General features: G+C 47.0%; 1 protein-coding gene across 1 annotated transcript in view; it reads left to right on the forward strand.

Annotated features, from left to right (window-relative positions):
* The first annotated feature begins 2,877 nt into the window (after positions 1 to 2,877).
* Positions 2,878 to 15,405, forward strand: part of flt4 (fms related receptor tyrosine kinase 4) — a 620,139-nt gene continuing 607,611 nt past the window's right edge. Inside the window, exon 1 of the mRNA XM_072512680.1 lies at positions 2,878 to 3,069. Within this exon, the coding sequence (XP_072368781.1) occupies positions 3,012 to 3,069 (58 nt within the window). The 5' untranslated portion in view covers positions 2,878 to 3,011. The remainder of the gene's footprint in view (positions 3,070 to 15,405) is intronic.

Consider the following 15,405-nt stretch of genomic DNA (forward strand, 5'->3'; position numbering starts at 1 on the left):
AGTGCTGCACTGTCATAGTGTCAGTGCTGTAGAAATGCTGAACTGTTAGAGGGTCAGTACTGAAGGGGCGCTGCATTCTCCAATTATAATAACAATAATGACCTTTATTAGTGTCACAAGTAGGCTTACATTAACACGGCAATGAAGTTACTGTGAAAATCCCCTAGTCGCCACACTCCGGCGTCTGTTCGGGTACACGGAGGGAGAATTCAGAATGTCCAATTCACCTAACAAACACGTCTTTCGGGACTTGTGGAAGGAAACCGGAGCACCCGGAAGAAACCCACGCAGTCACAGGGGGGGGGGGGGGGGGGGGGGGGGGGGACGTGCAGACTCCGCACAGACAGTGACCCAAGCCGGGAATCAAACCCGGGACCCTGGTGGCGTGAAGCAACAGTGCTAACCACTGTGCTACCGTGCCGCAACCACCATGTCTTTTCTTAGGTGTATCGCCAAACACGTAGTCAAAGAGCCAGCTTTTCAGGGCATCCTAAAAGAGGACAGAGGCAAATAGACAGAAAGGGTGAGGGAGGGAATTTCAGTATTTAGCCTCCTCACCACTGAAAGCACAACCACCAATGGTGGAGGGATGAAAATGGCAGGTCATGGAGGAGATTAAAAATAATGATAATTTTAAAAATGGATGTGTTGGTTAGCTGGGAGCCAGGGTAGATCAGGGAGCGCAGGGAGAATGGGTGGACAGGACTCTGTACAAGTAAGAACAACGGCCACAGAGTTTTTAATGGGTCCAGGGTAATGGTGGATGGAATGTGGGACCCGGCAAGGTATTGGAACAATTACGTCTCGAGGTAACAAAGGTGTGAATGAGAATTTCAGCAGATGAGTGGAGACAAGGGAGGAGTCGGATATTGTTAAAACGGTGCAAATAGGTGCTCTTAGTGATGGTGCAGATATGTGCTCAGAAGCTCACCTTGGGGGACAAATTTGACACCAAGTTTGTGAACAGTCTATTTCAGCCTCAAGACAGCTGGCGGTCAGTGGGGATGACCAAAAACAACTGAAATAAATTCCTGCTCATCCGTCACTGGGTGGCTGGCAAGCAGTTTGATAATTTGCCAACAATGTAGGAGTCGAAAGATGGATCTGGATGCCAACTACATCACTAGTTCCAAAGACGTTGAAGACATCCTGGGGTCGTGGCATGGATGCAATGGGCTGAATGGCCTCTTTTTTTAAAATAATTTTTTATTCGCCTCCTTTATCAAATTTTCTCCCAAATTTACACCCAACAATAATCAGTAACGAATGAAATGTCAATCCCCACATCAATAACAACGATCCCATCCTCCCACCAAACCCCAAACATTGGCCCGCATGTTAACATAAGCAAATGACAAAAAGGAATCAGGATTCACCCATTATCATCATTAACACATACAGTCCCCCTCCCCCCAACCCTCCCAGCCCCCCCACAATGTTCGATGTAATCCAATTCTCAAAAGTGCATAATGGATAACGCCCAGGAATTGTAGAACCCCTCCGTCCTTCCCCTCAGTTCAAATTTGACCTTTTCAAGCGTTAAGAATCCCAGCAGGTCCCCTCCCAAGCCAGGGCACAGGGTGGAGAGGTTGATCTCCACCGTAACAGGATCTGCCTTCGGGCAATCAACGAGGCGAAGGCTACAACATCTGCCTCCGCGCCCGTTTCCAACCCCGGCTGTTCCGACACCCCGAATATGGCCTCCCGAGGGCCCGGGTCCAGTTTCACGTGCACCACTTTAGAGATTACCCGAAACACCTCCTTCCAGTAATCCCCCAGCTTTGGACAGGACCAAAACATAAGAGCGTGGCTTGCGCCCCCCCCCCCCCCCCCACCTGCAACATTCCCACACATCTTCGACCCCCTCGAAGAACCGGCTCATCCTCACCCTTGTAAGGTGCGCTCTGTACACCACCTTCAGCTATATCAGCCCCAACCTCGCACACGAGGAGCCTCCTTCTGCTCTGTAATTTGCTCTGATTTTATGACTGATGCTATAGAAATGCGAGTCTTTCTTTCATTTCGATGGTGCTCAAAAATGGAATATGTAACAGACGTGGTAAATTTTACTAATTAAAATATTACTAGCATCTCCTCCAAGTGACATGGGGTTAGTAGGAAGGGTGTGGATAAATGGACTGGAGTTTTCACTTCTAACTCAGTCCTCATTTTAAAATCATCCATTCTGACTTTTGGTATGTAGTTGATTTCACATTATTTATTATGAAAAAGCGACAGCCACCAATGGTGGAAGGCTGTAATGACAGCGTGACAGGTTTATATAGGAAATGTTCAGTTTAAGTTTAAGCCTAAGGATATTTAAAGAAAAAGGATTGTCAGGCAATGCAGGAGAACAGTCTTCGTACATTATATAGACTGATGTATTTAAATAAGAATCCTTCTTCTTGGAGGCTTGTCATAGGGTTAATTACAATACTACATCTGGTTAAGTACTGATTTGTTTAAAATGCAATCTTAAATGCAAAGGGATATAATATTTGAAATATAAACAAATGAACGCCAGTGAATTACACACTGGGGATTTCTGAATCGTCCCACACAGTTGAAGGAGTTTGGCGTCAAGAATTAAACAAAAAAACCTTGTTCTGGAGTTCAGATTCTTTCTGGACATGACAGCGAATCTGGAGCGTTTTGGTCAGAATAAAGTTTGAGGGGGGAGAATAGTCGTCGTCGTCCCCCTTCCCCTGTGGGTTAGTGGAAGTGGCGAGAGGTTTGCAGAAAGGAAACGCATGTCGCTTGATGCTAATCGTGGCGTACATTTCCTTCAATCAATTTCCTTGTAGTTTCCACATCAACCTTGTTCCGTTTGTGTCCGGGGGCTGCTCGGCGGATCTCTGCTTTTCCCTCATTCACGGTTCTGAACTACACACACGTGTGTGCGTGTGTGTGTGTGTGGGAGAGAGAGAGAGAGAGAGAGGGGAGAAGAAATTAAACCATTTTTATTTCTTCAATCGGAGAATCCAATCACTCCAGGAACTGGAGATCTAGAAATGAAGAAAGCTTTTACCTTTTCTCTCTGCATATGGATTGGAGCTGTTTGTAAATCAGGTAGGAGCCGGTTAACATTCTGTTCTGCAGTGTCTCCTCCAGATGGAGAATAAACCTGACGATTTTTTTGTTTGCTTTTTAAAAGTTGTTGTGAAGGTTGAGTCAGCCGGTGTCTCCAGATTGTCAGTGGGTTGAAGGGAAGTTGCCCCTGAGAGTTGGATTGCGAAGGGTTCTACTTTTGACTGTAACCTTTGGAGATTGCTCAGGGCGTTTAGCAATTATCTCTATCTCCAGATACCTAGAATTGGAAAAATGTTCACACACCCAGAATGGGATACTGATTTTACCGAAGCACATTTGGAGGGTGCGTGTTAAACTTTTGCTGCAGTGATTTTTTGTTTTGGACGGGGGCGGATTCTGCTGGGGGTACCCTGCAATAGCAGGTAGTGCCCGAGTTAACTTGTAACCTTGTGTTGAGTTGAGGGGAGAGTTGTTCCTGTTTCATTGTACATCTCGCGGATAAAATCTGTTCACCCTGAGACTGCTTTTTGTTTTTTGTTTATTACAATTAACGTGTTCAGTGAAAATGTTACTGGCGGCTGGGAAGAGGGTAGAATTTAACTCGCCTCTCGTTTGTTTTTAAAGAAAACCTATTCGTTGTAAGGGAGATTGGAGGCTGATGGCAAAGGAATCCTCATTTCTCTCAACCACTTTATATTAATTTATTTAACTCTGTACATTCCGCCTGCAACGATTTGGAGCAAATTCTTCATTTATACTTATTATTTGTAATAGATGGAAGCTTCTATTTAATGACACTTGGACCGATCCAGTGGGATCTATAACAGAATAATATTAGGGGTGGATTTTTTTTCGGGGAATGTGGACGTCGCTGGCTTATTGCCCATCCCTAATTGCCCTTGAGCTGAGTGGCTTTGCTAGGCCACTTCAGGGTCCACCACATTGCTGTGGGCCTGGAGTCACATGGTTACCACTACTGCTTCACAGCGTCAGGGTCCCGCGTTCGATTCCCGGTTCATAGAACATAGAACGATACAGCGCAGTACAGGCCCTTCGGCCCACGATGTTGCACCGAAACAAAAGCCATCTAACCTACACTATGCCATTATCATCCATATATTTATCCAATAAACTTTTAAATGCCCTCAATGTTGGCGAGTTCACTACTGTAGCAGGTAGGGCATTCCACGGCCTCACTACTCTTTGCGTAAAGAACCTACCTCTGACCTCTGTCCTATATCTATTACCCCTCAGTTTAAAGTTATGTCCCCTCGTGCCAGCCATTTCCATTCGAGGGAGAAGGCTCTCACTGTCCACCCTATCCAACCCCCTGATCATTTTGTATGCCTCTATTAAGTCTCCTCTTAACCTTCTTCTCTCCAACGAAAACAACCTCAAGTCCATCAGCCTTTCCTCATAAGATTTTCCCTCCATACCAGGCAACATCCTGGTAAATCTCCTCTGCACCCGCTCCAAAGCCTCCACATCCTTCCTATAATGCGGTGACCAGAACTGTACGCAATACTCCAAATGCGGCCGTACCAGAGTTCTGTACAGCTGCAACATGACCTCCCGACTCCGGAACTCAATCCCTCTACCAATAAAGGCCAACACTCCATAGGCCTTCTTCACAACCCTATCAACCTGGGTGGCAACTTTCAGGCATCTATGTACATGGACACCTAGATCCCTCTGCTCATCCACACTTTCAAGAACTTTACCATTAGCCAAATATTCCGCATTCCTGTTATTCCTTCCAAAGTGAATCACCTCACACTTCTCTACATTAAACTCCATTTGCCACCTCTCAGCCCAGCTCTGCAGCTTATCTATATCCCTCTGTAACCTGCTACATCCTTCCACACTATCGACAACACCACCGACTTTAGTATCGTCTGCAAATTTACTCACCCACCCTTCTGCGCCTTCCTCTAGGTCATTGATAAAAATGACAAACAGCAACGGCCCCAGAACAGATCCTTGTGGTACTCCACTTGTGACTGTACTCCATTCTGAACATTTCCCATCAACCACCACCCTCTGTCTTCTTTCAGCTAGCCAATTTCTGATCCACATCTCTAAATCACCCTCAATCCCCAGTCTCCGTATTTTCTGCAATAGCCTACCGTGGGGAACCTTATCAAACGCTTTGCTGAAATCCATATACACCACATCAACTGCTCTACCCTCATCTACCTGTTCAGTCACCTTCTCAAAGAACTCAATAAGGTTTGTGAGGCATGACCTACCCTTCACAAAGCCATGCTGACTATCCCTGATCATATTATTCCTATCTAGATGATTATAAATCTTGTCTCTTATAATCCCCTCCAAGACTTTACCCACTACAAACGTGAGGCTCACCGGTCTATAGTTGCCGGGGTTGTCTCTGCTCCCCTTTTTGAACAAAGGGACCACATTTGCTGTTTGGGTCACTGCCTGTGCGGAGTCTGCACGTTCTCCCCGTGTCTGCGTGGGTTTCGTCCGGGTGCTCCGGTTTCCTCCCACAAGTCGCGAAAGATGTGCTTGTTAGGTGAATTGGACATTCTGAATTCTTCCTCTGTGTACCCAAACAGGCGCTGGAGTGTGGCGACTAGGGGCTTTTCACCGTAACTTCATTGCAGTGTCAATGTCAGCCTTCTTGTGACAACAATAAAGATTATTACATGTTGGCCAGACCAGGGAAGGTCGGCAGATTTCCTTCTCTAAATGGCGTCAGTGAACCTGAGGGGTTTTTATGACATTCCATACTGGCTTCATGGTCATCATTAAACTTTTTATTGAATTCAAATTTCACTATCTGCCCTGGTGGGATTTGAACCTGGGTCCCCCGAGGATGAGCCTGGGTCCCTGGATTACTAACTAGTCCAGTGACAATACCATTAGACCACTGCCTCTATGTAGTCTTCCCAATCTGGTCCCTCCTACACAACACAGTGATGAATGGCCCAGGTCACTGAGTGTCTTAAATGGTCTCTGCTCCCAGCAAATTCTTTCCATTAAAAAAAAATAATCCCCTCCACAAACATACCCCGAAAAGGGGGGAATAATCTGGGGTGGGATTCTCTGTCCCGCCGCTCCCGTTTTCCGGTGCGCCGCGCCCCGGTCGGCAGCGGGTTCTCCGTCCCGGCGGCTGGCCAATGGGGTTTCCCATTGTGGGCACCCCACGCTGTCGGGAAATCTGCAGGCGTGAGCGCGCTGCCAGCAATACAGAGGATCCACGCCGCCGGAAAACCCGGCCCATTGGTGCGCTGCTGGCGAAACGGAGAATCCCGCTGACGGAGAATCCAGCTCCTGATCTTTCCCTTGGCCAAGGCTGGAGCCAGACCCTGATTTAAATTGCAAGGAAAAAAAATGTTTCAATAGAATTCTCATTCTCAGTTTACGGATGGAAATGAGTTACGGACGAGCTTGTTTTGAGTAGACACTGGGAGATCTGAATGAGCTAGCACATTGAACGTTGTATGTGATCTGGATGAGGTTTACAATGTATTGATGAATAATAACTAGAGTTTGGATCTGAATTTGAATTAATCTGTTGGATGGGGAACATCAAAATCCAGCTCAACATCCCGAGGTCATGATTCCAGTCAGTATGGTCCTCCTACCTTCTTACTCTTAATCTACTCAACCTCCTCCATGTCCTTGTCCTCCTCCTCTCCGTCTCCTCCAGCTCCTCCTCAACTTCCTCCTCCCTCCCCATATTCTGCCTCCTTTTCCATCTACTGCTGCCCCCTCCTGGTAAAAGCCCATAACATCGTGACTGCTAACTGAGAATGATGAGCTGTTTGAAACTGGGACCTTTCTGATCGCTGAGGTCAGATTGTGTGGTTTCTATATTCTTTGCGAACGTCTTGCTTTGCCCTGCTGTAGAACCCAGAGAATGATTCTGGCTGTGCGGTTACATAAAGTCTTATCCTGTTCCTAACTAAACAGTCATCATTGTGCTCTAGATGTCTTACCTCTTATACCCTTTAAGGTCATCCTTGCAGAGTATCAATCTTGTAAACAGCGTGAGCAGGGTATATCTGAGGCATCGACCCCATCACTAGAGTGATACTGGCTTCAGAATCTTGCAAAGATGCCACTGCTACAACGAGCGGGTCAGTGCTACAAGGCTGGCAGGTGGGGTGGGGGGGAGGGCAGTGGAGGGGATATGAAGAGTGTAAATGTTTCATCCTCATTCAGAGAAAGGGTAAATCTGGCAGTTTCAGGCCAATCAGTTAATGTTGGTGACGGGATAGCACAGCACAACAGGCCATTCTGCCCATTGGGCTGGCACTAGATCCTCCGAAGAGCAATCCAGTTAATCGCCACACACCACACACCACCCTCCGACCCCACTCTTTTCCCTGAATCGTGCAAGCTTTTCCTTCTTCGAATATTCAACTAATTGGTGAATCTTTGCAGCGTAAAAAGTTTTTTTCCTCGTGTCCTCTGCCAATCACCTTAAAAGGTTGTGCTATCTGGTTAACTCTTCAGCTGCTGGAGCCAGTTTCTCTTTACTCACTCTACCTGGACCCTGCACGGTTTTAAACACCTTTTATCAAATATCTTTGCCTTCCCTGCTCTAAGGAGACAAGCCTATCTTCTCCAGCCACTACATAATTCTGGTCCCTTGGAACCAATATAGTAAATCTCTTCTTCACCCTCGCTAAAGCCTTCCTATCCTTCCTAAGGTCTGTCCGCCTGTTCCTGACATGAGTCGCATTTTATTTGTACCCGTTCAGATTTCAGGATTATTACTATTTTGGGATTGCATTTCACGCATCCGTCAGTTTTTCCAGTGGGTCACAGAAAGAGAGCTGAAACAGTACAAGCTTAATCTCACTACCCTCCCTCTCTCCCTCTCCTATAACCACTCCACTTCAAATATTTATCCAATCTTTACTATGCAATGTTCACACAGATGTTGCTGCTGGGCCAGTGTGGGCAACATGTGTCACCCACACTCAATAAGATAAAACATTGCATCTGCTGCAAGGCTTACTATCTGTAACTTCAGCACTTCAATTTCATCTGTGCAATATCGTGAAATAAAAACACCTTGCCTAGATACTTTTAAAATTAAAAATAGCAAATTCTGATCAATCTGTCTGTCTATTTTTGAAATTCGAGTTACTTTTTGACATTCGCAGCTCTCATTTTCTAATACCACCTCACCTCATCTTCAGTTCTCTATATTTTACGGATCGAGGTGAATGATGCCGGTGCTAGCAAAAGGCAACGCCATCCAGCACTCCTAGGCCAGGGGCAGCAAAGTTTGCCCTTAACCATATGTTTGAAATCGAGCCCGCCAGCACAGACACCATGGGGCCGAATAGCCGTCGTCTGGTGCTGTATCACTCAACTATGACAGTGCTGTCTGTTGCTGACTCACCTCCTGACTCCCCAAAGCCTGTCCACCATCTACAAGGCACAAGTGTGATTTAGTCATCTCCGCTTGCCTGGATGAGTGCAGCTCCAACAACACTCCAGAAGCTCAATCCATCCAGGACAATGCACTTATCGGCATCCCATCCATCACCTTCAACAGTCACTCCCGCTACCACTGCCGAACAGTGTGTACCATCTACAATATGCACTGCAGCAACTCGCCAAGAATCCTGAGACAGCACCTTCCAAACCCACGGCCTCTACCATCTAGACGATTAAGGGCAACAGCTACATGGACCACCACCACCTGCCCATACCCCTCCAAATCACCCACCACCCTGACTGGAAAATATATTGGTCGTCCCGTCACTGTCGCTGGGTCAAAATCCTGGCACCCCCTCTCTAACAGCACTGTGGGTGTACCTACACCACATGGTGTGCAGTGGTTCAAGAAGGTCGCCACCTTCTGAAAAGTAATTAGCTTTTGGCTTTGTTCATGACAATTCCAATTTTGGCACAGATGAAGGGACTATTCTGTGCTGCGGGCACTAAGAACTTGATTGACACTGCCGAGAAAACATTTTACACAGTCAACAAAGGTGACTATTGGTTATTGCCTCCCAGGGCAAAACAGCCCCGAGAAGCCGGCCCCACGGAAAAGAGAAATGACATTGGGAAAGTGACATTGCTTCATTGACGTTTTGTGGAGTTTCTCTTTGAATTACTTCACAGGAATTGCACCAATCACCAAGCAAATATCCCCCCCCCCTTTGCAGTTATGGAAGTTGCGGGGCTAACAGATATTTTGAAAAGTTTATGATGTCAGTTGTTAAATTTCTAAGGATAGTGAAAAAATTATTTGTTCGAAACCCCATTCTAATCTGATTAGTGTCGGTTAGGCTGCTAGCCCTGTTTATACCATTTACAGCAGAATTTCACAAAAGTACCCAATCAAAGCCTGTATCTGCTGGCCCAGAATTCTCCTTTTCTGTGATTTTATTTCTAAGATTGTCACTGACCTCACCTCCTTCACTGTAGCTGTACGAGGCCTTGGAGGGACTATGGGCTGGATTCTCCGCTCCCCCAGTGCACCGTTCACTGCCGGCGGGATTCTCTACTGCCGCCGCTTGCCATAGGGATTTCCCATTGAAGCCACTGGGAAACCAATGGGCAGCACAGTGGCGCAGTGGTTAGCACTGCTGCCTCATAGCGCCAAGGACCCGGCTTCGATCCCGGCCCCAGTCACTGTCCATGTGGAGTTTGCACATTCTCCCTGCGTCAGCGTGGGTCTCCCACAATCCAAAGATGTGCAGGGTAGGTGGATTGGCCACGCTAAATTGGAAAAAATAATTGGGTCTCTAAATTTATTTTTTTTTAAAGGGAAAAAACTGTTAGGAATCAAAATAACAATCAGGAGGAGTGATCTATTTTAGTTTAGTCGGGCAGCATGGTTGGCGCAGGCTTGGAGGGCCGAAGGGCCTGTTCCTGTGCTGTACGTTTCTTTGTTCTTTGTTTCTTGATGTGTCGCCGGTGGGAACAGAGAATTCCGGCAATGTCCGGAATACAGTGTACAGCTTCTGTCTTCTTATTTGAAACAAGGTGCAATTGAGTTCGAAGCGTTGCAGAGAAATTTCACGCGACCCATCCCTGGGACAAGGGACGAAGAAAGGTTGAGCAGGCTGGGCGTATACCCAGTGGAGTTTAGAAGAATGAGAGGTGATCTCAGTGAAACATATCAGGTCCTGAGTGGATTTGACAGGGTAGATGCTGGGAAGATGTTTCCACTTGAGGGGAGACTAGAACCAGAGGACACAGTTTAAGAATAAGAGGTCTATTGTTTAAGACAAGAGATGAGGAGAAATTCTTTCTCTCAAAGGGTTATTAGTCTGTGGAATTTTCTTCCCAGAAAGCAGTGTGGCTGGCTTATTGAGATTATTCAAGACAGAGTGAGGCAGGTTTTTGATGGACAAGTGAGTCGAGGTTTATTTGGGGGAGGCACATGAGAAAGTACAACCAGATCAGCAATGCTCTTATTGAAGATGGCGCAGGCTTGAAGGATTGAAAGGCCTACACCAGCTCCAGGTCCCATTTCCAATGGCTGACTTGACAAAGCTTATTGATGAGGTAACGGAGGAGGTTGATGAGGACAGTGAAGTTGACGTTGTGTCGATGGACTTTCGAAAGATGTTCGACAACGTACTACATTATAGGCTTGTGAGCAAAATTGAAACCATGGGATGAAAAAAGAGGGGGGGGGGCAGGAGTAGCATGGATACATTGGCCGAGGAATACAAAACAGAGAGGATGTGGGTTCCACGCGCCCCCCCCCCCCCACCCCCCAACGGTGTGTTTTGCGGTGTCCCGCCATTGACTGGCGGCGCGGTCATCTAGTCCTGCCGCTATCCACGGGGTTTCTGTTGTATGCACTCCCACTGCCAGGAAACCCGGGGCGGGGGTTCACTGTCAACGGGACATGAAGATTCCGCTGGTAGGAAAGGTTGTAAAACACCGGCCAGAGTTCTGGTGAAAAGCTGTTTTTGAGTCAGGAGGGAGGTATCCATAGACTCCATTTATTCTATTTACAGTGTACAGTGTACAAAGAGACCAAAGAACAATACAGCACAGGAACAGGCCCTTCGGCCCTCCAAGCCTGTACCGGTCATGATACTAACCGTGGCCAAAACCCTAAAGAAACCCTACAGTGATGGCCCTCAGGATTCATCGCGAGAACCATTGTTGCTGACACATATTCATACTTTGGACCTGGGGATACAGGCCACAATTTCAAAATTTGTAGATGACACCAAACTTGGGAGTTTGGCAAACTGTGAGGAAGACAGTAATAGATTCAAAGAGGGCATAGACTGGCTTGTGGAATGGACGGATTCACGGCCGATTGAAGTTCATGCAGAAAAATCTGAGGTGGTATAGCTTCGTAGGAAGAGTGAGAATACGGGAAAAATTGGAGAACGGCCAAAATTGACTTTTGGCTGCTTTCCAAATTCTTCCGTCCCACCTGCGACGAAACCCACCACTGAAAGGGCCGGAAAGTCCCACCCAGAGAGTACAGATGTCAAGAAATTAGATATAAAACACCAGCTCAACCTCAGATAGATAATTGTGCCAAACCCTGAGCACAATGAAGTCTTTCGAGGAGGATACAAAGGAAATTTACTGAAGTGTTTCCCGGGATGAGGAATTAGAGTTGCTTGGATAGACCAGTGAAGCTCCTTTCGAGCAGAAAAAGCCAAGAGGAGATTTAATAGGCTGGATTAAAGTCATGAAGGAGTTAGATCAACTAAATAAAGAATCTGCTTCCAAAGACTGAAGGACACTGATTTAAGGTGATTGGCAAAATTGGCAATTTGAGGACAAACCTTTTTGTGTGATGGGTGGTTTGGATTTGGAATTCTCTGCCTGATAGGGTGGTAGAAGCAATAGTCTTTAAAATTGAATTAGAACATAAGAACTAGGAACAGGAGTAGGCCATCTGCCCCCTCGAGCCTGCTCCGCCATTTAATGAGATCATGGCTGATCTTTGTGGACTCAGCTCCACTCTCCGGCCCGTACACCATATCCCCGAATCCCTTTATTCTTTAGAAAGGTATCTATCTTTTTCTTAAAAATGTTTAAAGAAGGAGCCTCAACTGCTTCACTGGGCAAGGAATTCCAGAGATTCACAACCCTTTGGGTGAAGAAGTTCCTCCTACACTCCGTCCTAAATCTACCTCCCCTTATTTTGAGGCTATGCCCCCTAGTTCTGCTTTCCCCGACCAGTGGAAACAACCTGCCCGCATCTATCCTATCTATTCCCTTCATAATTTTATATGTTTCAATAAGATCCCCCAGCATCCTTCTAAACTCCAATGAGTACAGTCCCAGTCTATTCAACCTCTCGTCATAATCTAATCCCCTCAACTCTGAGATCAACCTAGTGAATCTCCTCTGCACTCCCTCCAGTGCCAATATGTCCTTTCTCAGGTAAGGAGACCAAAACTGAACACAATACTCCAGATGTGGCCTCACCAACACCTTATACAATTGCAGCATAACCTCCCTAGTCTTGAACTCCATCCCTCTAGCAACGAAAGACAAAACTCGATTAGCCTTCTTAATCACCTGTTGCACCTGCACACCAACTTTTTGCGACTCGTGCACCAGCACACCCAGGTCCCTCTCCATAGCAGCATATTTTAACATCTTACCATTTAAATAATAATCCATTCTGCTGTTATTCCTCCCAAAATGGATAGCCTCACACTTGGCAACATTGAATTCCATCTGCCAGACCCTAGCCCATTCACCTAACCTATCCAAATCCTTCTGCAGACTTCCGGTATCCTCTGCACTTTTTGCTTTACCACTCATTTAGTGTCGTCTGCAAACTTTGACACATTGCACTTGGTCCCCAACTCCAAATCATCTATGTAAATTGTGAACAACTGCGGGCCCAACACTGATCCTTGAGGGACCCCACTAGTTACAGGTTGCCAACCAGAGAAACACCCATTTATCCCCACTCTCTGCTTTCTGTTAGTTAACCAATCCTCTACCCATGCTCCCACTTTACCCTCAATGCCATGCATCTTTAGTTTATGCAGCAACCTTTTGTGTGGCACCTTGTCAAAAGCTTTCTGGAAATCCAGATATACCACATCCATTGGCTCCCCGTTATCTACTGCACTGGTAACGTCCTCAAAAAATTCTACCAAATTAGTCAGACACGACCTACCCTTTATGAACCCATGCTGCGTCTGCCCAATGGGACAATTTCCTTCCAGGTGCCCCGCTATTTCCTCCTTAATGATAGATTCCAGCATTTTCCCTACAACCGATGTTAAGCTTACCGGCCTATAATTGCCTGCTTTCTACCTACCTCCTTTTTTAAACAGTGGTGTCACGTTTGCTACTTTCCAATCCTCTGGGACCACCCCAGAGTCTAGTGATTTTTGATAAATTATCACTAGTGCGTTTACAATTTCCCTAGCCATCTCTTTTAACACTCTGGGATGCATCCCATCAGGGCCAGGAGACTTGTCTACCTTTAGCCCCATTAGCTTGCCCAATACTGCCTCCTTAGTGATTACAATCATCTCAAGGTCCTCACCTATCATATCTTTATCTCCATCAGTCACTAGCATGTTATTTGTGTCTTCCACTGTGAAGACTGACCCAAAAAACCTGTTCAGCTCCTCAGCCATTTCCCCGTCTCCTATTATTAAATCTCCCTTCTCATCTTCCAAAGGACCAATATTTACCTTAGCCACTCTTTTTTGTCTTATATATTTGTAGAAGCTTTTACTATCTGCTTTTATGTTCTGAGCCAGTTTACTTTCATAGTCTACCTTACTCTTCTTTATAGCTTTTTTAGTAGCTTTCTGTTGTCCCCTAAAGACTTCCCAGTCCTCTAGTCTCCCACTAATTTTTGCCACTTTGTATGTTTTTTCCTTCAATTTGATACTCTCCCTCACCTCCTTAGATATCCACGGTCGATTTTTCCCCTTTCTACCGTCTTTCTTTTTTGTCGGTATGAACCTTTTCTGAACACTGTGAAAGATCGTTCGGACGGTTCGCCATTGTTGAATAAATACCTCCTAAAATGAGGAGAGATCGAGAACTCCCGGTGACGGCGGGCGGGAGGCAGCCGCACGCTGGAGGGCTCCCGCTCGGGAACAGAATTTTCGGGGTTTTAATGCCCGGTCCCAGGGGCAACGGATGCTGAAAAGGTTGCAGGAGGACACAGTGGGGAGAAATGTCCAAGCTTTCAAAAAAAACGGCCGTGAAAATGGGGGCTAAGGAAAGACCACCGGTGAGTGGAAAAGTCGGCGCGGGAACTGTAAGGAAAGCGGAGGCTGGGGCACGGGGGGGAGGCCGCATTGCTCACGGCAGAAGGAATGACCAAGGTGATGGCTGTGGAACTTGAGAAACAGTTCACAAAGCACATGGAAGCGATAAAGAGGGAGATGGGGGCGGTATTGAAAGTGCTGGTGGAGGAGGCGATTGCCCCAGTGAGGGCGGCGGTATCAACCGCAGCGGCGGAGGTGCAGGAGCAAGGCGAGACACAGCAGGAAGTGGAAGAGGCATTATCGCAGCACAGTGATCAACTCATCTCGATGGGGAAGGAGCTGTGGAGGGTGATAGAGACCAACAAGTGTCTGCGAGCCAAAATGGAAGACCTGGAAAACCGATCCAGGCAGCAGAATCTGAGATCGTGGGGCTGCCCGAAGGGGTGGAAGGCCCGAGGCCGACTGAGTATTTTGCCACGATGTTGGTGAAGCTATTGGGGGAGGGGGACGATCCCTCGCGGTACGAACTGGATCGGGCTCATTGGTCGTGGAGGCCTAAACCAAAGGCGAATGAGCCACCAAGAGTAGTGACTGTGTTTCCGTAGGTATAGCGTGAAGGAGAAGGTCCTGTGTTGGGCAAAGCAGAAGCGGGTGGTGCAGTGGGCTGGAGCTGGTATACGTATATACCAGGACTTCACGGTGGAGTTGGCGAGGAGGCGGGCGGCCTTTGGCCGGGTGAATAAGGCACTGTACATCAACAAGGTGCAGTGCGGCATAGTGTATCCAGTTAAGTTGAGGGTGACCTACAAATCCAACAACTTTTATTTTGTGGCGGCGGAGGGGTTTGCGAAGGCAGAAGGACTGTGGCAGAATTGAGAAATGGGACTGAGGTTTGTTCTTGTACTTATGTAGCCTCATGGAACTTTATTTCTTCACTGCGTGTTGGTGTATGTACTAAATGAGTCGACGCTGTATATTTGGACAAGGGAAGAGTTGGGATTTTCATTTGCAATGATGGTTCTTTGGCGCTTGGGTGTGTACGCTGGGGTTGTGTGTTAAAGGGGATTTCTTTGCCTCCCTGGGACCAGGCAGGGGGGAAGGAGACCCGGGCGGGGGCCTCCACGCTGGTTGGTTTCAGCCGGCCAGTGAACGGGAGTGAGGTGGGGGGAGGCGCTGTGGCCTTCGGAGTCTGGTAGAACAGGTTTCGATGAGT

Source organism: Scyliorhinus torazame, chromosome 7, assembly GCF_047496885.1.
Source record: "Scyliorhinus torazame isolate Kashiwa2021f chromosome 7, sScyTor2.1, whole genome shotgun sequence".
Taxonomy (NCBI): domain Eukaryota; kingdom Metazoa; phylum Chordata; class Chondrichthyes; order Carcharhiniformes; family Scyliorhinidae; genus Scyliorhinus; species Scyliorhinus torazame.